At 65.4% G+C, this 20,146-nt stretch overlaps 2 protein-coding genes across 2 annotated transcripts; both read right to left on the reverse strand.

Annotated features, from left to right (window-relative positions):
* Window positions 1–762: 762 nt before the first annotated feature.
* On the reverse strand, window positions 763–4,601 carry LOC141970805 (GRAM domain-containing protein 2B-like). The gene is made up of 12 exons (XM_074927688.1): window positions 4,504–4,601; window positions 4,214–4,348; window positions 3,970–4,048; window positions 3,584–3,757; window positions 3,391–3,489; window positions 2,371–2,442; window positions 2,198–2,257; window positions 1,827–1,890; window positions 1,454–1,525; window positions 1,228–1,309; window positions 886–993; window positions 763–813 (listed from the first exon to the last, which is right to left on the reverse strand). Exons 1-12 carry the CDS (start codon window positions 4,599–4,601, stop codon window positions 798–800), a joined length of 1,059 nt encoding a protein of 352 aa, XP_074783789.1. The 3' UTR covers window positions 763–797.
* Window positions 4,602–8,942: 4,341 nt separating this feature from the next.
* MFSD12 (major facilitator superfamily domain containing 12) lies at window positions 8,943–19,093 on the reverse strand. The gene is made up of 10 exons (XM_074928043.1): window positions 18,786–19,093; window positions 14,560–14,770; window positions 12,782–12,905; window positions 12,352–12,549; window positions 12,001–12,093; window positions 11,805–11,897; window positions 10,951–11,121; window positions 10,603–10,697; window positions 10,094–10,224; window positions 8,943–9,409 (listed from the first exon to the last, which is right to left on the reverse strand). Exons 1-10 carry the CDS (start codon window positions 19,060–19,062, stop codon window positions 9,315–9,317), a joined length of 1,488 nt encoding a protein of 495 aa, XP_074784144.1. The 5' UTR covers window positions 19,063–19,093; the 3' UTR covers window positions 8,943–9,314.
* Between the last annotated feature and the right edge of the window lie 1,053 nt (window positions 19,094–20,146).

Genomic DNA, 20,146 nt, shown 5'->3' on the forward strand with positions numbered 1-20,146 from the left:
TCACCCCCTTACTGTCTCCTTCCCACATGTCACCCACAGCCAGAGCCCCTGGGTGCTGGGGGGGCAGTTCAGGGTCTGTCCCCACACTCTGCTCCTGCCCCCCACCTTGACACCTGGTACATCAGCACCTGGACTCACCCCCCCCCCCCACATCTCTGCACCTACTGGTCCTGCCTCTGGCTTGTTCTGTGGAGGGGGGGGCAGAGTGGGGGGGCTGGTTGGTGTATCTGGACTGGCAAGGTGCTGCTGGGTGCTGACCACCCCAGACCCCCAAATCCTGCCTGGGGTTGGGGAGCTCACAGCCTCCCTCCACTTGTCCCAAGGAAAAAGGCAGCCACGTGTCCTCAGGGAAGGGGCAACATGCCCCCCCTCCCAAGTCCAAAGTGCCCCCAAAGGGGGTCACATCTTTATTTATTTATAAAATAGTCTGTTCCTGCCTTGCCTGGCACCGGGCTCTCCTCTGTCTGGCACCCCCCGTGGTCGTGGTGGGGCTGGAGCTGGGTGGGTGCCTGACCCCAGCCAGCCCCTGGGCGCTTCTCTTTGCCCCCTGGGCACTACTGGGGTTCCTCTTGCTGCTGCTCAGGGTGGGGAGTCGTGGGGGAAGCAAGATGATGCCCCAGAGCCTGTGTGGGCTCCCCAGGAACTGTGGGAGGGGTTGGAAGGCACTTGGTGATAGAGCGCACACACACCCCCCCCACCCCCCGCAGTTGTTCCCTGTGAGATGGAGGGAGGGCTCAGAGCAGCCCCCGAGCCACCCCCCCGGGCCAAGGCTGGTGCCGGCTGGGTCCTTCCTGCCCTCACGTCGTCTTGTACCTGGGGGGGAAGACAGGTGAGGGGTTCCATGCTGCGCTGGGGACAGAGGGGTCCCCGGCCCCTACCACTCACTGGTGCTGCAGGTTGAGGTCTGGCCAAGCCCCCACGGCCGCCAGCTGCTGCTCCAGCTCCACAATGCGCAGACCAATGTACCCCGAGGACAGCAGCAGGGCCACCATCCTGGGGACAGGCTGGTGTCAGGCACAGGGGTCACAGCCGGGCGAGGGCAGCGCTGGGAACCAGGCTCCCACGCCCTCGCCCTGGGCCAGGTCAGGTGCCAAAAGGAGGGAGGGGGGGAACCCTGGGCTGCCAGTGCCACACTGGAGAGGTGTCTGTGCTGGGGTGCAAGCAGGGATGGGGACCAGGGGGGTGTCCCGAAGCCCTGAGGTGCACGAGCGGGTCCTGAGGACTCACAGCAGCAGGTAGATGAGGATGACGGTGTTGAGGGGGTGCAGCTGTGCGGTGGTCTGGGCCCGTAGCGCAGTGTGGGGTCCCCCTGCCAGGACGAGGCAGTGTCAGCACTGCCGGGAGCCCCAGCCTGGCTCGGTGCCAGAGAACAGCCCTGGGGTCACACCCCAGCAGCATCCCCCTCCCCAGGGCCCCCTGACCCACCCCAGAGCCTGCGTGGACCCCCGCTCACCGCTGCTCAGATCTGCCGCTGCTGCCTCTTCATCCTCCTCCTCCGCTTGCCCTGGCGCCAGGCTTGGCCCATCTGCGCGCAACAGGGAAACGTTTGATCAGTGCCCAAGGACCAGGGAGGGGACTGGAGGGTCCTGGGGACTCAGCGGGGCACACTGGGCCCCAAGGGGCTGCCCCTGCCCTCCCCAGTGCTGCAGGAGATGCTGCTTAGGTGGCAAAGGGCTGCACGGCCCCTCCTGGCCCACACGTGGCTGGGGAGGGGGAGCAGAGCCCAGAGGTGTCAGTGGGGCAGGAACGCGGGTGAGGACACACGTGCTTGCACAAGTGGGGCTGTGAGTGTGTGAGGGGGCGCGTGCTGCAGCGCGGCTACTCACCTGGCAGCTCCTGCAGGCTGTCGGGATCCAGGGTGCTCTGCTCCAGGTCTGACTGGCTTGAGGTCTGAAAGCGCACAAGCCCTGGTCGTGGTGCATGTCCCCAAGGCACCTGCCCCATAGCTATGGGGACACAGGTGGCACCCAACGGTCCTCATGCCAGCCCCAAGGAGGGAGCCCTGAGGCTCCTGGAGTCTGTGCTGCCCTGGGCTGGAGCTTTTCAAGTCCACGTTTCCCCCCAAAAGCCTTCTCAGGGAGTGGGCACCCATGCAGGGTGGGCTGCTGCCACCACTCCCATCCCCAGCCCAGCCCAGGGCCCCGGGGCCGCACCTCCCTCTGCCACAATCCTCCTGCCAACCATTTCCCAGGCTTACCAGAGGCTTCCCGAGGATTTCCTCATTGCTCAGAGAGGCTGAAGGGCTCCAGCTGTTGTCCTGGACAAGGAGAGATGAAGGGTGGTGCCGGGGGTACCGGGCCACCCCCATGGCCCTGAAATGGGGGGTACAGAACCTCTGCGTGCCTGGCCCCAGCCTGGCCCAGCACATACCTGCAGGTGTTCACAGACCGACTTCAGGAGCTGGTATGTGGCCTCCCGCCGGCGCAGTGACACGAAGAGAAACTGCCGGGGAGCAGGAAAAGGGTTTGTGGCAGAGCTGCTCCCTTGGTTACAGCCCAGAGCCCATCAGCTGCTGGGATCTGGACACCCCACATATCCCCGGGCTGAGCTGCCCCCCCAGCACCATCCCTGTTCCCACTCTCACAGAATCACAGAAAACTCTTGGTTGGAAAAGCCCTTGAAGCTCCTCCAGTTCAACCGTTAACCCCACCCTGACCGTTCCCAACTCCACCAGATCCCTCAGCGCTGGCTCAGCCCGACTCTTCAACCCCCACAGGGATCCCGGGGACTCCCCCCCTGCCCTGGGCAGCCCATTCCAACGCCCAACAGCCCCTTCTGCACAGAAATCCTTCCTCAGAGCCAGCCTGACCCTGTCCTGGGCAGCTTGAGGCCATTCCCTCGGGGCCTGGCGCTGGGGCCTTGGCTCCAGAGACTCATCCCCCCTCTCTGCCCCCTCCTGGCAGGGAGTTGCAGAGGGCCAGGAGGTCTCCCCTCAGCCTCCTCTTCTCCAGACTGAACCCCCCCAGTTCCCCCAGCCTCTCCCCAGCAGACCTGTGCTCCAGACCCTGCCCCAGCTCCGTTGCCCTTCTCTGGCCACGCTCGAGTCATTCAGTGGCCTTTTTGGGGTGAGGGGCCCAAAACTGAACCCGCTCATCGAGGGGCGGCCTCAGCAGTGCCGAGCCCAGGGCTCAGATCCCTTCCCTGTCCCTGCTGGCCACGCCAGTGCTGACACAAGCCAGGATGCCATTGGCCTTCTTGGCCCCCTGGGCACACTGCTGGCTCATTACCAATCCCCCCCCAGTCCCTCTCTGACCGGCAGCTCTCCAGCCACTCCTCCCCCAGCCTGTAGCGCTGCTGGGGGTTGTTGTGGCCCAAGGGCAGCCCCGGCATTTGCCCTCAGTGAAACTCCTCCAGGTGGCCTCAGCCCATTGCTCCAGCCTGGCCTCTCACCTTCTCCCCCTCCACTGTGCGGATGCTGAGCGCATTGGGCACCAGGAGCGCTGTGTTGGTCTTCTTTAGGGCCGAGATGGAGACAATGGGTACCACTGCCTGCACCAGAGGGGCCAAGCAGTGTCACCATGTCCCTGACTGCTGCCTGTGCCCCCTGGCAGAGCCGCTGGCCCCGCACCCATCCCCAGCCCACCTTAATGTCCTTGAGCAGGAGGCTGGAGTGGAAGCAGACGTGGCGGGAGGAGATGTAGAGGCGGCCGTGGTAGGGTACCTCTCTCTGCCAGGCGCAGGAGAAGCAGGCCAGCAGCGCTTCCTGCTCGGCGAGCTCCCCGAAGGCTTTGCGGTAGCCAGCGACATGCTTGCTCAGCTGCGGGGGAGGCCGGGGCGTGGGGCCAGCACGGCGCGGTGCTTGGGGCAGAGCCCTGCCTCCACAGACACCCCGCAGCCTCCTGCTCTGTCGCCACCTCTGCCACAACACCAGGACGGCCCCTCCCTCGACACCAGCCCCACAGGTAGCATCCTGCCAGGACCACGGCGCTGGGGCTCCCCCCTCCTGCGCCCCGGTGCCCCGAGACTCACCGACGGGGATGAGTGTCCCTGCCTGCCCGCGGCCGCCTGCTCTGGCTCCTTGCAAAAGGAGGGGTCACAGGTTTTGGATCTGGGGGGAAGCAGCAGGCAGGGCTGAGCTGCCCCGGCTGTGCACACACATGGGTGTCGTGCCATGTCACCTGGGCGAGAGCACCCCGGGGCACAGCCACGCCGGACGGGCGAGGGGTGAGCGCTGGGGTGCGGGGATGCGTCCCCAGCGAGGTGCAGCACCCACCTGGCGAGCACGGGGTACCCCAGCCGCGTGCCCAAGCTGCCCCTCTCCTCCAGGCTCTGCCACCGCTTCTCCTCCAGCCCCCCCCTTCTGCTCCTCCTCAGCTTTCCCGGCATGAAGGATGAGTTGGACACGTAGCTGGGGCAGAGGGGACAGGTTAGGGGGGACGGTCCCCATGCTGCCCATCTCTGCAGCACAGCAGCTCCCACGGCGGGGTTACGAGCCAGTCCCTCCCCTTGGGGACAGTGCTCTGACCCTGCCGGGACCAGGAGAGCAAAGCCCACCCCAGTCACACGAGCACTGGTGCACGGCCACTGGCTGTGACTGCCTGCAGCTGCCGGCACATGGGACTCCCGTCTGGCTGCTCAGCCGCTCCCAGGGGGCTCCCCATCGGCTCTCGGGGGTGCACAACCCCCCCGTCACAGCATCTCCGCGGCTGGAGGCCCCGTGGCTCTGCCAGCCCCCTGCCTGCCCCCGTGACTCAGTTTCCCCAGCGGCACAGCCCTGCCCGGGGCCGTGGTTAGTCCCCGCCGCCTGCCCGGCGGCCTTGGAGGGAGGGCACAACGACAGTTATCTCCGGGAGAAGCCGCACCGCCACCCCACCCGGTCTTCGCAGCCTCCCCGGGCCCCAAACCCCGCGCCTGGAGCCCCCCGCCCCCCCCCCGACAGCCCGCACCCTGCCCCGCCGGGGTGCGGGGGGGGTGACGGACCCCGGGTCCCTCCCGGCGCTCGGAGCGAGGGTGCGCGGCCGCGCTGGCCCCGGGACCACGGTTCCGCTGGCGGATCCACAGGCGGGCACCGGAGCCCCCCCCGGGGCAGCTGCTGCCCGCCCCATGCGGTGCCCGGTGGGGGCACAGCCGAGCCCTCCCGCCCCGTCCGGGCTGCGCCGCGGCCCCACTCGTGTCCCACTCACGCTCCGTCCAGAGCTGTCCCCGGCCCGCAGCTGCCTCCTCCTCCTCCCCCCCCGGCGAGGAAGGGCGGGCAGGCGGGGCCGGGACCGGCCGCAGCAGGTTTGCAGGGAGGTGTCGGGGCAAATACCAGCCTGGGGCTGGCTGGGGGGGGCCCAACGCACCGAGCCCAGGGCCCCCGGCGGGCTGCGAAGGGGTGAACGGGCACCCGGCCGCCCCGGCTCCCAGGGGTTGCGGGAAGCCGTGTGGCCCCCACACCCGCCCGCCCACCTCGCCCGGCCTGCAGAGCCGGGGGGGTGACGCTGGCAGCAGCCCCCACGTCCCCTGGCCGTGGCAGCCCCCGTGGGGCAGCCTGGGGGGCGGAACGGGGCACTGAGCACCCTCACCCCGCAGCTCCAGACCTGCCCGCCCCAGGAGGGTCCCTGGCCACAGCCCTCTGCATCCTCTGGAGGGGTGGTGCAGGACCCCGACCAGGGAGGGGGGCAAAAAGCACCCCCAGGTGTGGCTGCAGTGGGCAGCATCTCCTGTCTGTGCTGCCCTGAGCTGGGGCCATGCAGCACCCAGTGGGTGAAAGCATGCGCTGCAGGCACCTCCGTGACCCCAGCCCTCGGGAGGGGTGGGCGGGGGCTCACCTGTCCCCAAAACAAGCTGCAAACGCAGCCCCCTCCTCGGCAGGGCTGAGAGCTGGGGCAGCACCCCCCCAGACCTACGGGCACCCCGCAGCATCGCCCACCCGGTGCCCACTGCCCACCTCCAGCCCCGCCAGGTCCCTCACAGCCCATCCCCTCCCCAGGTGGTTCTGCAGGGCAAGTCTGGCCACTGCCCCCCCCCGGAGGTCTCTGCCACGGGACAGAAGGTGGTCCCCAGAGGCCCAGCTCCAGGTGTGGGCAGAGCGCTAAGAAAAGTGGGGAGACCAGGCTGGGGGCGCTCAGCAGAGCCGAGGGTCCGGGCAGGCAGTCGGGGAAAGGCCTTTGCACTCCCTGCCGGTGCCGGGGCATGTGCCGAGGCCCCGCCTGGCCCAGGCTCAGCCCTCGCTCTCTGGACTGGTGCTGATAAAGCCTTTCTCACAGCCCAGCTGCCTGCGGGGAACAGCCATAAACCCGGTGTTCAGCCTGGCGGGGGCTGACAGCAAAGCGTGGGGTGCTGCAGCCCCCGCACCCCAGCTCCACCCTGTCCTGCACCCCAGCTCCATCCCCCCCAGGACCCAGGTCATTCCCCCCCTGTACCCCAGCTCTTGTACCGGCACTGGCGTGGCCAGCAGGGACAGGGAAGGGATCTGAGCCCTGGGCTCGGCACTGCTGAGGCCGCCCCTCGCTGAGTGGGTTCAGTTTTGGGCCCCTCACCCCAAAAAGGCCATTGAATGACTCGAGCGTGGCCAGAGAAGGGCAACGGAGCTGGGGCAGGGTCTGGAGCACAGGTCTGCTGGGGAGCGGCTGGGGGAACTGGGGGGGTTCAGTCTGGAGAAGAGGAGGCTGAGGGGAGACCTCCTGGCCCTCTGCAACTCCCTGCCAGGAGGGGGCAGAGAGGGGGGATGAGTCTCTGGAGCCAAGGCCCCAGCGCCAGGCCCCGAGGGAATGGCCTCAAGCTGCCCAGGGCAGGGTCAGGCTGGCTCTGAGGAAGGATTTCTGTGCAGAAGGGGCTGTTGGGCGTTGGAATGGGCTGCCCAGGGCAGGGGGGAGTCCCCGGGATCCCTGGGGGGGTTGAAGAGTCGGGCTGAGCCAGCGCTGAGGGATCTGGTGGAGTTGGGAACGGTCAGTGCTGGGTTAACGGTTGGACTGGAGGAGCTTCAAGGTCCTTTCCAAACTAGTTGATTCTGTACCCCAGGATCCAGCTTCTTCACCCCCTGTACCCCAGCTCTGTTCCCCTTCCCTGTAGCCAGCTCCATCCCCCCTGCACTCCGGACACACACAGTGTGTCACCAGCTGCATTTCTCCACACAACCCCCTGGTTCACACCCAGTCACCCACTGCCCATTCACACACGGACACCCCCCCCCCCCCCCCCCCCAGTCACTCACCCCGGGGGCTCCATGGCAGCCCTGGGCCACCTCATGCCTGTGCACCCCCCGCTCACGTGCCCGGCACGTGGAGACCCACCCAGCTGCACCATCATCCACACGCATGTGCAAGCGTCAGGGGTGTGCACACACACTGCCCACGTGTGCCCCACGCGTGTGCAGGCTGGTGCTTGCACACCTGCAGCAGCATTCACACACCTGCAGCGCACGCTGGCATATCAGCACACACACGGACGCACACGTGGGGGCACAGACACAGACACACACAAATACAGACGTGGACACAGACGGGCACAGACGAGGACACAGATGTGGGCACACACATGGGCACAGACACAGACATGGACACACAGACACACATGTGGACCCCACATGGGCACAGATATGGACACAGGCATGGTCACACATGTGGGCACACATACGGACACACACGTGTGCACAGATGTGGACACACATGTGGACCTAGATATGGACAGACATGGGCACACATGTGGGCACAGACATGGGCACACATGTGGGCACAGACACAGACACACACACGTGGGTGCACCCACGGGCACACATGTGGCCACACCACCCGTCTCCCCCCAGCCCCATCTCCCCCGTGCCCATGGTCCCCGTGGCCCGACCCCAGCGCAGCACCAGGCTGGGGAGGGGGCTCAGGAGGCCGCGGGGCAGCACCGGGACCCCCCAGCGAGGCAGAACCCAGGCGCTGCTGGAGCTGCCAGCGCTGCCCCCCCCGCCCGGTCCCCCCCCGGCAGGGCCTGGGCCTCGCTGAGCACTCCGGGGGCTGTGACAGGGCCCCCGGAGCCCCCCCCCGCCTGCTGGGTTGGGGTGGCCTCGTTTCTCAGCTCTGTGACCCCAGGGGCCGCAGCACATGCCCGGCCACGGCGTCCCGGCCCTGCGGCCTCTTCGTCCCCGGGTGATCCACAGCCACGCGGCAGCCAGCCCCAGCCCGCAGGTCCCGCCGGCTCCCGAGGGACCGGGCGCCTCATCTCCCCCCAGCCGAGCGCTTGTGGCAGACGGGTGATACCCGGCCGCTGCGGCCTCGGCCCCGGCTCGCTCCCGCCCGCGGGGGCAGGGGACACCGGGAGCCCCCGCGCTGCCCTGGGACGGCAGCAAGGGGAGCCCGCGGCAGCGCGGCCTCCGCCCCGGCCTCCCGGTTCCGCTTCAGCGGGAGCGGGGGGGCCCCGGCCGCAGCGCCCGGTGCCGGCAGCACCGCCAGCCCAGCGCGGCTGCCCGCGCCGCAGCGCCTCGGCGGCCCCGGGCGGGCCGGGCCGGGGGCGGGCGGGGAGACGGGAGGCGGCCCGGCCCCCCGCGCTGCCAGCGGGGTCGCCACCGGCCCCGCCCCGCTCGGCAGAGGGGGCGCCCATTGGTTGCTCTGCCTCGGGAGGCGGGACACCCGCGCAGGAACCAATCATTAGGCTCCAGCGCGGCTGCGTGGCAGCCATTTTGCTTGCGGGCGCAGCCGCCATCGTTGTTGAGGGCGGCCATCTTGTGGGCCTCTCCGTCCCTCTCTCTCTCTCTCTCTCTCTCTCTCTCTCTCTCTCTCGGACTCCGCCGCCGCTTCCCCCGGTGCCGGCGCCTCCCTCGCCGTGGAGGAGTAAAGGAGAAAGGGGGAGCACCGTGGGGTTAAAACCCCAAGAGCCCTTGTACACGCCCCGAACCACCTGCCCTGCTCCTGACTCCCAGCCATGGGCATCCCCCCCCCACCGCAGAGCAGAGCCCAGGCCCTGAGGGTCCTGCCCAAGCTGGGAGGGGCCCAGAGAAGACACACCAAGGGCGTTATCCACGGTTAGAGGTGCTTTGTTGGGTTTGTTTTTTCCTCTCCTTTTTCTCCTCCTTTAGAAAGTGCTGTTTGTACATACTGACCTTACAAAAGCAGGTTAAAACCGAGGGCCGGGCACCCGCCCCCCGTGCTGGGACCAACTTTCACAGCCCAGCCCAGGGCTTCTAGTGTTACACTTGTGCAAGCACAGGGGGACATCCTTCATGAGTCCCCGGGCAGGGCACGGGGAGGGGGGAGTGTGTGTGGGACACAAGTCCAGTGCAAGGTGACAGGGAGACAGGGCAGGGAGCCAACCCCTTCCCCGCACCCCCAGTCCCAGCGCCAGCCCCCGCCGCGGGGTCCCTCCGGGCAGAGCAGCAGTGCGGACATGGCCGTGGCTGCGGACGCTGCTCAGTTGACGGTGCCGCTCGGGCTCCTTCCCTCCATGCTCTCTGTCCCGCCATAGGAGGCCCCCACTCCGCTCAGCCCCTGCAGGCAGATGGCATCTGTGGGGACGGGAGAGATGGGACAGGTCAGGAGGCATTGCAGCTGCTGAGGTGACCCACCATACGCTGGCCTGGACCTTCTGGACGCTCCTGCCACTGGCCCAAGAAACCCTACTCAGCACATCCCCAAGGCAGAACAGGGAGCATCCACCCTCTCCCCCCACCTCAGAGCAAGGCACCCAGCAGGGCAGAGAGGCAGCTGCTGCGCTGGCACTGAGCACTGGTGCCTTGGTTTTGCACCCCAAGCCCAACCCCTGCGCCCACATTTGGCTACCAGCATGCGGAGCAGCCCCTCCGCCCCTTGGTGACCTAGTCCCCTAGGTCTGTGTGACCCAAGGGGTGCCAGGGTCAGCACAGTCATTGCAGGGCTGGGCAGGGCAGGTCCTGCTCTCCAGGAGGGCACAGCAAGCAGGCACAGCCCCCAGCCCTGGGGCCAGGAGCAGCAGAAGCGGGATGGTGACCCTGCCCCGTGTGCCTACCATGAGGGTTCCCCCACGGGCAGGGCTGCGGGCGTCCCCGCAGCCAACCCTGCCATGCCACCTCCCTCTGGGACAGGGTTCCTGCCGCCTTCCCTGGGGCCGTCTGGAAAAACACTTTCGATTTAGCCCAGGCTGGCACAGGACACAGGGCTCCCAGTGCCCTCAGCCACATGCCTGTCCCCCCAGTGCCCCCAGCCCCACTCACGGTAGCGGATACGGATGGGCCAGACCATGATGCAGCACAGAGAGGCGATGGCAGCGATGGCAATGCCTCCGGTGACCAACACCATCACCCAGTGGTAGAAGCTGATGCAGGCAGGGCAGCAGAGCTCAGTCCTGCAGGGAAGGGGCAGGGACATGGCTTGGTGGCCAGGACCGGCAGCTAGCCCAGTGCTGCCTAAGTGCCCTGGGGCTGCTGACAGGAGTCCCACATCCTTGGTGTCAGAACTGGTTCACACTGGGACATGAGTGAAATGTCTAGGGCAAAGAGAGAGGGCAGCACCCTGAGCACTGAGATCCCCAGCCCTCTTGTGCTTCCCAGAGATGCAGCCCTCATCTAGGGCAAGAAGAGAAGTTGAGGAAGGATTTAAGGCAAATCAGAGTTGTTTTCCACCCACGTCTCTTGCCCAGAACGAGAGATATTTGCTGTCTGGCCTCCAGGCAATGTGGCTGAAGCTGCCACAGGGAGGGTTCCCACTCCTCAGGGATGCTTACGGGCATGGGTGCAGGTTCTGGATCGCCATCACAGCCAGGCCATTGGCCATCTTGTCCGTGAAGCTCATGGCGCCGTAGACAAACGCGCTGCTGTGCTGGGAGGGAAGAGGAAACCTCATCGGGCCAGCCCCACCAGCAGCCTGGTGCCGGCAGCGAGAGCCTTGTGCCCTCTCATGGGCAGAGCCCACATTACAGCAGGGCCTGGGCACAGGGAGCTGGGTTGCCCACACCCCTCCAGCAGAGCCCCCTCGCAGGGATCTCCATCCCACACCAGTGACCATCGCAGCCCACGGGCTCCGAGCCCCGCTGGGATACCCCGGCCCATCGTGCCGGGAGGAGCAGATGTACCGTGTTGGTGCCGATGAGGTCTGCTGTCATGGAGAGGGAGGTGACCAGGATGGTGGCAGAGCCAGCCCCAAGCAGTGCAGCTGCCCCGTAGATTTCTGCTCCCATCTGCCCGGCCAGGATCACCCAGGAGGCAAAGGCCAAGATCACCAGGATGCCCACGAAGTAGGTCAGCTGCTCCAGGCCAGCGTGGGGACCGGCAGAGGGAGAAGAGAGCTCAGACATCCAGCAAGGCAGGGCCAAATGGGGAGGGGATGGGGGTCAGCTGCTGCCTAGGACCTGCAGGGGACAGCCCCTGGCTCTCTCCCAGCTGGATTTAAACGAGGAGCCCCCAAACAGCAAGTGCCTTGCAGTGGTCCAGGCTGTTTTACAGCACTGGCCACAGCCTAAGAGCCAAGCGCCCTGCAGAGCTGTAGGCAGGGTGCCCAGGTAGGGCACGGGGACACCAGCTGGCCAGAGAGATGGGGACTTACTGGGGGAAATGGTGCTTGCTGCAGTGTGGAGGGGGATGCACTGGAGACCCCCACACCTGCCCAGGGTGGCTCAGCCAAACCACCCCTCTCTGCACCATGAGACTCTCCCAGCTCGGTCAGGGCTGCACAGGACAGGCTGACTCTGGACCAGCATCACTTTCCCCAGCCTCAGAGACGTGCAGGAATGCCCCATGCCCCATCGCCCTGCCCACCACCCGCACTGTTCCAGTGGGACCCACGCTGCTGCAGAGGATGCATGAGGGGTCCCTGCTCTCCAGTCAGGCTCAGGTGTGCTGAGTGCTCTGCTCGCTTGTGCGGTCAGGATCTGGTCCCTGAGCCTCTCCTTGGGTCTAACTCAAAAACCACTAGGCCCTCAGGACTCACATTTCGACCTATCCACTTATTCACGGGCTTCATGAGGAAGGAGGAGAGGAACCCACTGATGTACATCACCAGGGGGATGGTGGCGATGTATTTCTGCAAGAGATGAGGTCAGGGAGAAGATGAGCTCTGGACCATCAACACAGGACCCCTGGCTATGTGACCCTGACACACAGGCAGGGACCTGCCCCGCGCCCACCTTGGGCAGCAGCAGTGAGTTGGTCAGGTACATGGTGATGTAGGTCTGGGACAGGTTGACGATGAGCCGGGTGGCCATGTACAGCACTGCGACCTGTGAGGGGACAGAGACAGGGCAGCACTGCTCAGCCTGTGCAAGCTGGGGGTAGGGAAGGCTTGGAAGGTACCTTCCATGACCCACCCTGTCATAGCACAGATGCCCACTGAGAAGGGGACAGCCCCTCTGATGTGGTACACAGGTGCCCAGTACAGCACATCTCTCTGAGCTCACCCGCACCACGGGCATGTCCCGCAGCACCCAGACAGGGCAGCAGCCCAGGAGCAGCCCCACCAGCGCTGCCCACGGCTGTACCTGGTAGAAGGCAGGCTCCAGCAGCCAGTCTTTCCAGATCAGCAGTGGGTGTGGGTGGCTCGTAGGCTCCTTCTGCAGCAGAGGTGTGCTCTCCTCCAGCTGGGGCAATGAGCCCGGCGGGTATGGCTTCTCTTTGGTGCCCAGGTGGAAGATGAAGGAGAACACGGCCCCCAGCCCCACCACAATGAGGGACAGGTTCTGGGAGAGGTAAAAGGTGTGAGCATAGCAGGGGGTGCCCTTTGCCTGCCCATCATCCACCCCCCAGCCTGGTGGATAAAGAGGGGTTCCCAAAAACCCAGGGAGAGCTCAGTACGGCCCCTGCCCATTGCTGTAGTGAGGTTTCAGGGCACTGACATTTCACTCCCTCTGGTACCTCCCCAGTGGACCCATGTCCCACCCAGGGAAGAGAGAACCCCAGGGACTGACTTACCCGAAATATAGGGACATCCTGGATGCCCAGGTGCTCTGTGCGGTCAGGCTGGTCCACCTGGAAGTTCAGCAGGAGCCAGGCCAGGCCATACACAGTGATATTGGCCATGACAGTAAAGGCATACCTGAGGGAAGAGACCACCTCAGGGTGGGGCAGAGGGACAAGCGCAGCTCCAGGCACTGCAGGGACACCTTGACCCCAGGCTGCCCACCAAGCCAGGCATGCTACGGCCAGCTTTGCACCCCAGTGTCGCTCCTGAGGTGACACCTCCAAGAGCAAACAGCATCTGGCCAGGCATCAGCCTTCCTGGTGCATCTCTCAGCGTGCCTAATCCAAGCCTCAGTGCATGACTGAGAGGAAACCAAGATCCCTGCAGGTCAGCCTGTCCACCCTCCAGTCACAGCCCACCTCTGACCCAAGGAGCTGCCTGACCCGGTGCCCCCAGAGCCAGACCCTTTGGCCCCAGGGTTACCCCCTACACTGCCCCACATCCTCCCTGCCTGGCTGCGCTCCAGGCCCTGCTCGCCTGCCGGAAGGGGAACTTCCTCCCACTGGGGCAGATAACCAAGCCGTGCTCCATCTGATAAACGCTCCTTCCCGCAGCCTGATTCTGCCAGATAAGCAGCACAGAGCTGGGCTCCGCACACCAAGGTGCACACGCTGCCCAGGCCCTGCACTGTCCCTACCTATGGGAGAGCCCAGGCAGGGCCATGCCCAGCCCAAGGGCACCCGGGGGAGACTGTTCCTCCCCTGTGAGCATCACCACAGAATCACAGAAACCTCTCAGTTGGAAAAGCCCTTGAAGCTCCTCCAGTTCAACCGTTAACCCCACACTGACCGTTCCCAACTCCACCAGATCCCTCAGCGCTGGCTCAGCCCGACTCTTCAACCCCCACAGGGATCCCGGGGACTCCCCCCTGCCCTGGGCAGCCCATTCCAACGCCCAACAGCCCCTTCTGCACAGAAATCCTTCCTCAGAGCCAGCCTGACCCTGCCCTGGGCAGCTTGAGGCCATTCCCTCGGGGCCTGGCGCTGGGGCCTTGGCTCCAGAGACTCATCCCCCCTCTCTGCCCCCTCCTGGCAGGGAGTTGCAGAGGGCCAGGAGGTCTCCCCTCAGCCTCCTCTTCTCCAGACTGAACCCCCCCAGTTCCCCCAGCCGCTCCCCAGCAGACCTGTGCTCCAGACCCTGCCCCAGCTCCGTTGCCCTTCTCTGGCCACGCTCGAGTCATTCAATGGCCTTTTTGGGGTGAGGGGCCCAAAACTGAACCCACTCACCGAGGGGCGGCCTCAGCAGTGCCGAGCCCAGGGCTCAGATCCCTTCCCTGTACCTGTGGCCACGCCAGTGCTGACACAAGCCAGGATGCCACTGGCCTTCTTGGCCCCCTGGGCACACTGCTGGCTCCTGTCAAGCCGGCTGGCAATCAACCCCCCCAGGTCCCTCTTTGACTGGCAGCTTTCCAGACCCTCCAGTCCTGAAGGAGAATCACCCCCAGTTCAGGGAAGTGTCCCCTGGGCTGTTTCACCAACATCCCCAGCATCAAGACATTCCTTCCTGGCACCAAAGGTTTGGGCCACCAACCCAGAAGACCAGTGTCACTTGGACACATTCTCCAGGACACTCACACAGCCCAGTCCTGGTCCTGCCATACCAAGGGCTCAAGTGTGCCACGGCAGGCCCGTGGCACCCAGGGGAGCTCCTGTCACACAAGCGATGGAACCCAGCACAGGCAGGGTTGGTGCCCCAGATTCAGGGGACGCCCAGGTCTGGCCGTGCTCACCTGAAAGCTGTGAGCTCCACCTTCTCATGGTCACTGGTCACCAGCTCAGGGATGAGAGACAGGTGGGAGATCTGTGTGGCTGCCCAGCCGAATTGGAAAATGATGATGAAGGGGAGGTAGTAGATGAAGGCTGCCCACTGTGGCGTGTTCTCCTTGCAACCCAGGCAGGGGTTGAAGATGAAGGGGAAGGACACGAGGACACAGGTGGTGCCTGGGAAGAGAGCGGAGCAGTGAGAGGCTGCAAGCCCTGATTCCCTGGGACCCCAACGGCCCCAGCTGGCTCAGGCACAGACAGACAGAGAGAGCCAGCCCTCTGCTAGGACAGGTCCTGCCCCACAGGGCTGGGGAGGCAGGTGGGCCCCTTCCCCCAGCCAGATGAGACGCACGGAGCCCCAGACCTTCCCTCACCCCATGTCCTTTGCTCTTGTACCCCGCAGAGAGACAGACAGACAGACGCTTGTCAGAAGACTTTTCCCTAGTCAGGTTCCCCCCTACAAAGCGTAGCACCATCTCACACCTGCTCTGTCCCCCTCAAAACCCCCGAGGACAGACCCTCATGCCGTCATGACATGCAGCCACCAAGGTCCCCTCTCCCCATCCTCAGCATGCAGATAACCAGACCCAAGGACAAGCACCACCCCGCCACCTGCCCAGGGGTGATAAGGCAGCCCAAGAGCCAGGAGGGCTCTGGGCTGTCCCCCGGGCACAAGGCCAGCCCATCTGTCCCCTTGTCCCTTCTCCCACGGGGTGAGCAGAGGAAGCCACGCTCCCTCCATGCCTGCAGAAGTCACTTGCAGAGTGATGGCCAGGGACACCCCCAGCATGGTGTGGGGGACAGGAGCAGATCTGCCCCCCACGCCAGGCTCGGAGCCGTGGGAAGGTCCCGGCTGAGTCAGGGCAGCAGGGCCAGGCTCCTCCTTTTGCTGCAGCGTGACGGCGTGGGGACGCCTGCGTGGAGCAGGCAGGGACAGGCTGACTTCTCCCTCTCCGTTCACAAGGTTATGGAGCAAATCTGCTGAGATGCTCCACGGCTCCCGACGCCCAGGCACCGATGCAGAGACGACCACGTGCCCTGTCCTGCGTGTCCCCAGCTTCACTGGATGCTGCTGAAGAGCCACAGGAACTTGTTCCTATAGCTGAGGGGAACCTGCAGCCACTTTGCCGGGTCCCCAGGGTCCCCTTTCCAGGGGACTTTGCAAGATCCTCTTCCTCTCGCCCATGAACACCCAATTCTGCCTCCTCCTCACTTCCATGGGGCACAGCCACCCCAGCTGCCACAGGGCCGGGGCAAAGCAGTTCTCCCTGTGCTGAGGGTAGGCAGCAACAAACCCAGCCCAGCTGAGATCCATCCTGAGCAAGGACGCCAGCAGGGTGCTGCCCTGCACCAGCTCGCAGCCGGCTTTGTGCTCCAGGAGCTCTCGAAGGACAGGGGACTCGGGCACACCCCAGTGTCTCTGCCCCAGACAAGCCACTGGGCTTCTCGGAAGGGTCCAAGAAAGTTCAAACCAGACCAGACCTCCTTTGTTCCCTGTTACAAGGCTGTTGGTTTTAACCAGGCCCTGTCTGGAGAATCGGGGAGGCTTTTCCCCCTCACCAGTCCCAAGGCCCCGTAGGATCAGGCTCCGCAGACCCCTATGGACTGCGAGGGACTCGCCTGCACCCCCTGGGGAGCGCTGGGGCAGGAGCTGCCCCCCCCACGAGCCATCGCCACCGTCACACACCCAGGAGACCCCTGTCACCCCCTCCTCCTCACAGCCCCCAGCACACCACCAGGGCCACCCCCACAGAGCCGTGCTCCACTGGCACGGGGCTGGGAGCTGCATCCTGACACCTGTGTATCCCTGGGCCTGCCCAAGTGAACACAGCTTCACTGTGAGCCAGAGGGGCCCTGGGGGATCCCCCCTCTCCCAAGCAGGACCATGGGAACCCCCCAATACCACCCTGCCCATCCCTGCAGCACTGCTGAGCAGGCAGCAGAGGTCCAGGCTTTCATCTCCCAGCCCTGCGGGGCAGGATCCCGGATCATGGGAATGCCAAACTGTGCAGCACAGGCGCCCCAGGCAGGGAATTTGGGACAGCACTGCCAGACTGGCTCAGACAGGCAGCTCATCCTTTCCAGCCCATTGCGGCAGGAAGCTGCCCCTCAAAAAAGCCGGCGAGCAGCATGCGGGGTGAGCCACACAGGACCGCCGGCACTGGAGCGCAGCGCCATGGCAGGGAGACGGCACCAAAAGCAACTCGTGGTATCTCCCCCCGAGCCCCAAGGCCGCGGTTTCCTCTGATCTAAGCATGGGTTGCCACCAGATGAGACACCTCGCTCCCACGCGAAGCGTCTTGCCACAGCGTGACCGAGTGACTTGAGCGTGGCACCGGCACAGCCGGTTCCAGTGGGTCTGCTGGCCCCTCTCAGTCGCGCTGCGGTCACCCAAGGGAGGTGACGGGGTAGCCCCCACCTTCCAGGAATAACAGGGAAACGCAGCCTCCAGCCGTGCTGCTGGAGCAGACAGGGCCGGGCAGGGCGCTCTGCCCCCCACAGCAGGCAGCGCAGCCCCTGTGCAAGTCGTGATTCAGGACTTCCCCTGGGGTGCACGCCAGGCAGCACCCAGCTGGGGCGGACGCGTGTGGGGAGCGGAGCAAGCAGAGCTCCAGCCACTTCCCTAAATCGAGGGCGCAGATCGAGCTGACACCGAGGCAGGGGGAGAAGCTGGCCCTGCCAACACCCTCCCTGACTCGCCAAGCAAAACTCTGGGGAGCTCAGCCACCTTATCAGGCTATCATTCGGTTGCATGAAGCGGTTGGCCAAGATAAATTTGGGATCAAGATAAGAGCACCCACACTACAACCGTCCTCTCTCCATGCTGGTCCACTCTGGACAAGCTGACGCTTGGGCGTTACCGTGCCGTTACCGGGAGGAAGCATCAAGGGTCTTTATCTCTGGCTGTCACTGGACATTTCTTCACTCTGACTGCCCCGTTCCCCCTCCCCAGGGCTGGGGCAGGCTTCTGAGCTGGTGACAGCACCAAGGACCTTCCTCCAGGTCACGCTGTCCCCTCACAGAAGGATCCCAACGCAGGAGTCCCCACCAGCCCTTGGATTTCATTGCAATTTTTGACCCCAGGGCACGATGCAAGAAGAATGCCTGTTAATAATTCACGCCGAGCTGGTGCTTCCTCTGCATCCCCACGGGGCCCTTACTCACCGGGAGCCAGCTGCCTTCCCCGGGAAGCGCCGCCTGCAAACGCGGGGTGCCCAGACACAGCCCTGCACCCCAGGGTCACCCATGGGGACAACTGGGAGCTGCCTGGCCACAGGCAAGTCCCTGGTGAACCCACAGGCCCCTGGGAAAGCCCAGATTTTACTCTTGGTCTCATTTTTACTGTAGCATCAACTGGCTCAGCACACAGCTCTCACCCTGACTTGATGCTACCCCCAGGCTGGGGGACACAGGGACACCCCGCAGCCCCCCCACCATGCAGGTATGGCCTGAGGGACAGCGGGGAGCCCAGGGGCTGTGGGTGCCCAGGCAGCACCCACCCCTGTGACAGTCACCCCAGAAAGCCTCCCTGGGGCCATCCCTCTCCACTTGGGGCATCCCAGAAAGACACCCCAGGTGACTCCACTCAGGGCACCCCAGGAAAGCACCCCCAGGGCTGACCACATACCCCAGAAAGACTCCCCCAGGGCCACCCATCTCCATCTAGGACATCCTGGAAAGGCACCCTTGGTCTCCCCAATTCAGGGCACCCCAGAAAGGCTTCCCTGGGGCCACCCCTCTCCACTCAGGGCAGCCCAGAAAAGTACCACAGTTCTTCGCCCATCCAGGGCATTCCCAGGGCTGAACCCTACCCCAGAAAGGTGCCCTGGAGGCTGACACCCCCTCACTCAGAGCACCCCAGAAGGGCACCTCCCTCCACTCAGGGCACCCCAGAAGGACACCTCCCTCCACTCAGGGCACCCAGAAAGGCACCCTTGGTCCTGTCCCCTCCCAGGGCACCCCAGAAACGCACCCTGGCACTGCTCCTGCACCCCAGAAAGCCTCCCCCGGGGCCATTCCTCTCCACTCAGAGCACCCAGAAAGGCACCCTTGGTCCTGTCCCCTCCCAGGGCACCCCAGAAAGGTACCCCAGGACTGCTCCTGCACCCCAGAAAGCCTCTCCCGGGGCCATTCCTCTCCACTCAGAGCACCCCAGCAAATCCCCCCCTGCCCAGCACCCCCCAGCACCCACCGGCGAGGTGCCAGGACTTCCTCCGGCCGTAGCGGCCGCAGCCGGCGGAGCGATCGGCCTCGTAGCCCAGCAGCGGGGTGCAGAGCCCGTCGGCCGCCTGGCCCGCCAGCAGCAGGGCACCGGCCAGGCGGTGGCCGTAGCCCAGCACGGCGTGGAGGTAGAGCAGCAGGTACGTGAACCACAGCGAAGCGCACAGGTCGTTCAGGAAGTGTCCGGCCGCAAAACTCAACCGCGCCCGCAGCGGCAGCTCCGCCGCTCCCGCCGAGGGCTCCGCCATGCCGCGCCGCCGGCCCGCAGCGCCGGGACTGCCCGCACGGGCCGGGCCGGGCCGGGGCGGGGCTGCGGGGCTGCCCGGCCCCGCCATCCCGCGGCTCCCCCCCTGCCCGGGCCGGCCCTGCCCGCCCCAACCCTCCCCTTTTCCCTGCGGGGCCGCCGCCTCCTGCGCTGGGCGAGGATGCTCGGGGCGCGTCGGGGTGCGGGGGTCGCCGGAGCTCCTGGTGGTGGGCTCTGGAACCAGTGAGGGGGGCTACTGGGGTCACTGGGACGCTGGGGTGACTGCTGGGGTCGGAGGAATCCCCCCCTTTGGGAGGGTACTGGGGTCACTGGGATGATGGGGTGTGTATTGGCATCACGGGGGCCCCTATGTAGGTGCGTACTGGGATTATTGGGAGCAGTGTGGGGTATTGGGGTCACTGGGATGATGGGGTGACTGCTGGGGTCAGGGGGACCCCCCTTTGGAGGGGTAGTGGAGTCACTGGAACGCTGAGGTGACCATTGGGGTCTGGGGGACCCCTTTTTGGAGGGGTAGTGGGGTCACTGGGACAATGGCGTGACTACTGGCATCATGGGGGCCCCTATGTAGTGTGTACTGGGATTACTGGGAGCAGTGTGGGGTCACTGGGACTCTGGGGTGAGTACTGGGATCATGGGCACCTCCTGCTTGGGTGGGTACTAGGGTCACTGGGAGCAGTATGGGGGCACTGGGATGGCTGGGACCTCCCCTCATGTAGGTCATGGGGTGACTAGGACTATTATGGGCACTACTGGGGTCACTGGGAGCAGTGGGAGGGGGAGTACTAAGGTCACTGGGACTCTGGGGTAACTACTGTTATCATGGGACCCTACCACTTGGGTGAATACAGGGGTCACTGGGAACAGTATAGGGGTACTGATGCAACTGAGACCTCCTCCTGAGTAGGTACCGGGGTCACTAGGGCCAGTATGGGCAGTAACAGGGTCACTGGGAGCAGTGCGGAGGGAGTACTGGGGTCACTTGGATCATGGGGGCCCCTGCTTGGGTGCATACTGGGGTCAGTGGAACAAGTGTGTGGGTACTGGGATGACTGGGACCTTCTCTTAAA

Source organism: Athene noctua, chromosome 27 (genome assembly GCF_965140245.1).
Source record: "Athene noctua chromosome 27, bAthNoc1.hap1.1, whole genome shotgun sequence".
NCBI lineage: Eukaryota > Metazoa > Chordata > Aves > Strigiformes > Strigidae > Athene > Athene noctua.